Here is a 1,018-nt window from a genome sequence, read left to right as displayed (position 1 = left end):
GTTCCCACTGACTGTCCTCTGGGATTTCTATCCAGTTTATCCGTCTCTGGTTTCAAAGTATACTCCCTGTCACGCCAACCTTTTCTCAGCGCCGAAACTTTAATAGCATGCTGTTAGAGTCGGTCGGCGACAAGTGCTTTCCACCATTCCGGTCTATCGCTATTCTCCTTATTCAGTGGAGCCCTGATGTTCCAGGTCCCACGCCTAAGTTGTCGACTGATTCACCTTTAACAAGAATTTTCTTGTTTTGAAGATCGATTCGTCCACACCAAGCGTTCAACGTCCTGGTTCGACCGTCAAAATGACGAGTGGTAGGGTTATCTTGGGGAAGGCTCAATTGTCTGACTTCCTCGTTTTTTGGTGGCTGGCCCATCCCAGAACTCCGGTAGTAAGGTATTTGCGTCTCGTTCCTGAGACGGTTGCGCACAACAGGTGCCTTCTGATCTGCACCGGGATTACGGTTTTTAGGAGTATTCAGACCCCATTAGCCAAAACACTGACAATTACTGCTACAGACCTGGGTAGTTTCCTCCCAATCCGTTCGTGTCAGTTGTCACTGTCAGGTCCGATGGCAAAGGTAGAAATCCATCTCTGAATCTGGTTGGGCTACAGGGGCGAGATGGCCCAAGTGGTCAGAGCGCGAATTTACTGACCGGAAAGTCCGTGGTTCGAATCCGACCTCCGCCACTCGCTTCCCCTGTCTAGGCTTGGGCAACCTGGCAGTATCCCAGCCCTCGTGCTTCCTTCGGGTGGGATGGCAGCTAGGCACCGGAAGGGTGGTACAGCTGAACGCTTTTTTTGGGCTACAGGACTGTTGCTAAGCAACGAGAGTAGTAATTGCTTCGTACTCAAGTCTTGTTACCTGATGTTCATTTGCATTGCTAGTCAGTTGCTGCGGTGCTGAGATCGTGCATAAGTATCCACCACTGAAACGTGATAATACTGCAGCAAAGTCCGACAAAGAAGTTTACCCTTTCGTCTGTAGCTTTCGGGCCTTGGTATATATATATATACATAT

At 49.4% G+C, this 1,018-nt stretch overlaps 1 protein-coding gene across 1 annotated transcript in view; it reads left to right on the top strand.

Moving 5' to 3' along the window:
* Positions 1-754: 754 nt before the first annotated feature.
* Positions 755-1,018, top strand: part of T265_03047 (hypothetical protein) — a gene marked incomplete at both ends in the record, with an annotated part of 28,307 nt that continues 28,043 nt past the window's right edge. Inside the window, one exon of the mRNA XM_009167436.1 lies at positions 755-884. Within this exon, the coding sequence (XP_009165700.1) occupies positions 755-884 (130 nt within the window). The remainder of the gene's footprint in view (positions 885-1,018) is intronic.

The sequence above is a fragment of the Opisthorchis viverrini genome (genome assembly GCF_000715545.1).
Source record: "Opisthorchis viverrini unplaced genomic scaffold opera_v5_41, whole genome shotgun sequence".
In the NCBI taxonomy this organism is placed as follows: Eukaryota; Metazoa; Platyhelminthes; class Trematoda; order Opisthorchiida; family Opisthorchiidae; genus Opisthorchis; species Opisthorchis viverrini.
This window is presented reverse-complemented; position numbering and strand designations above follow the sequence as displayed.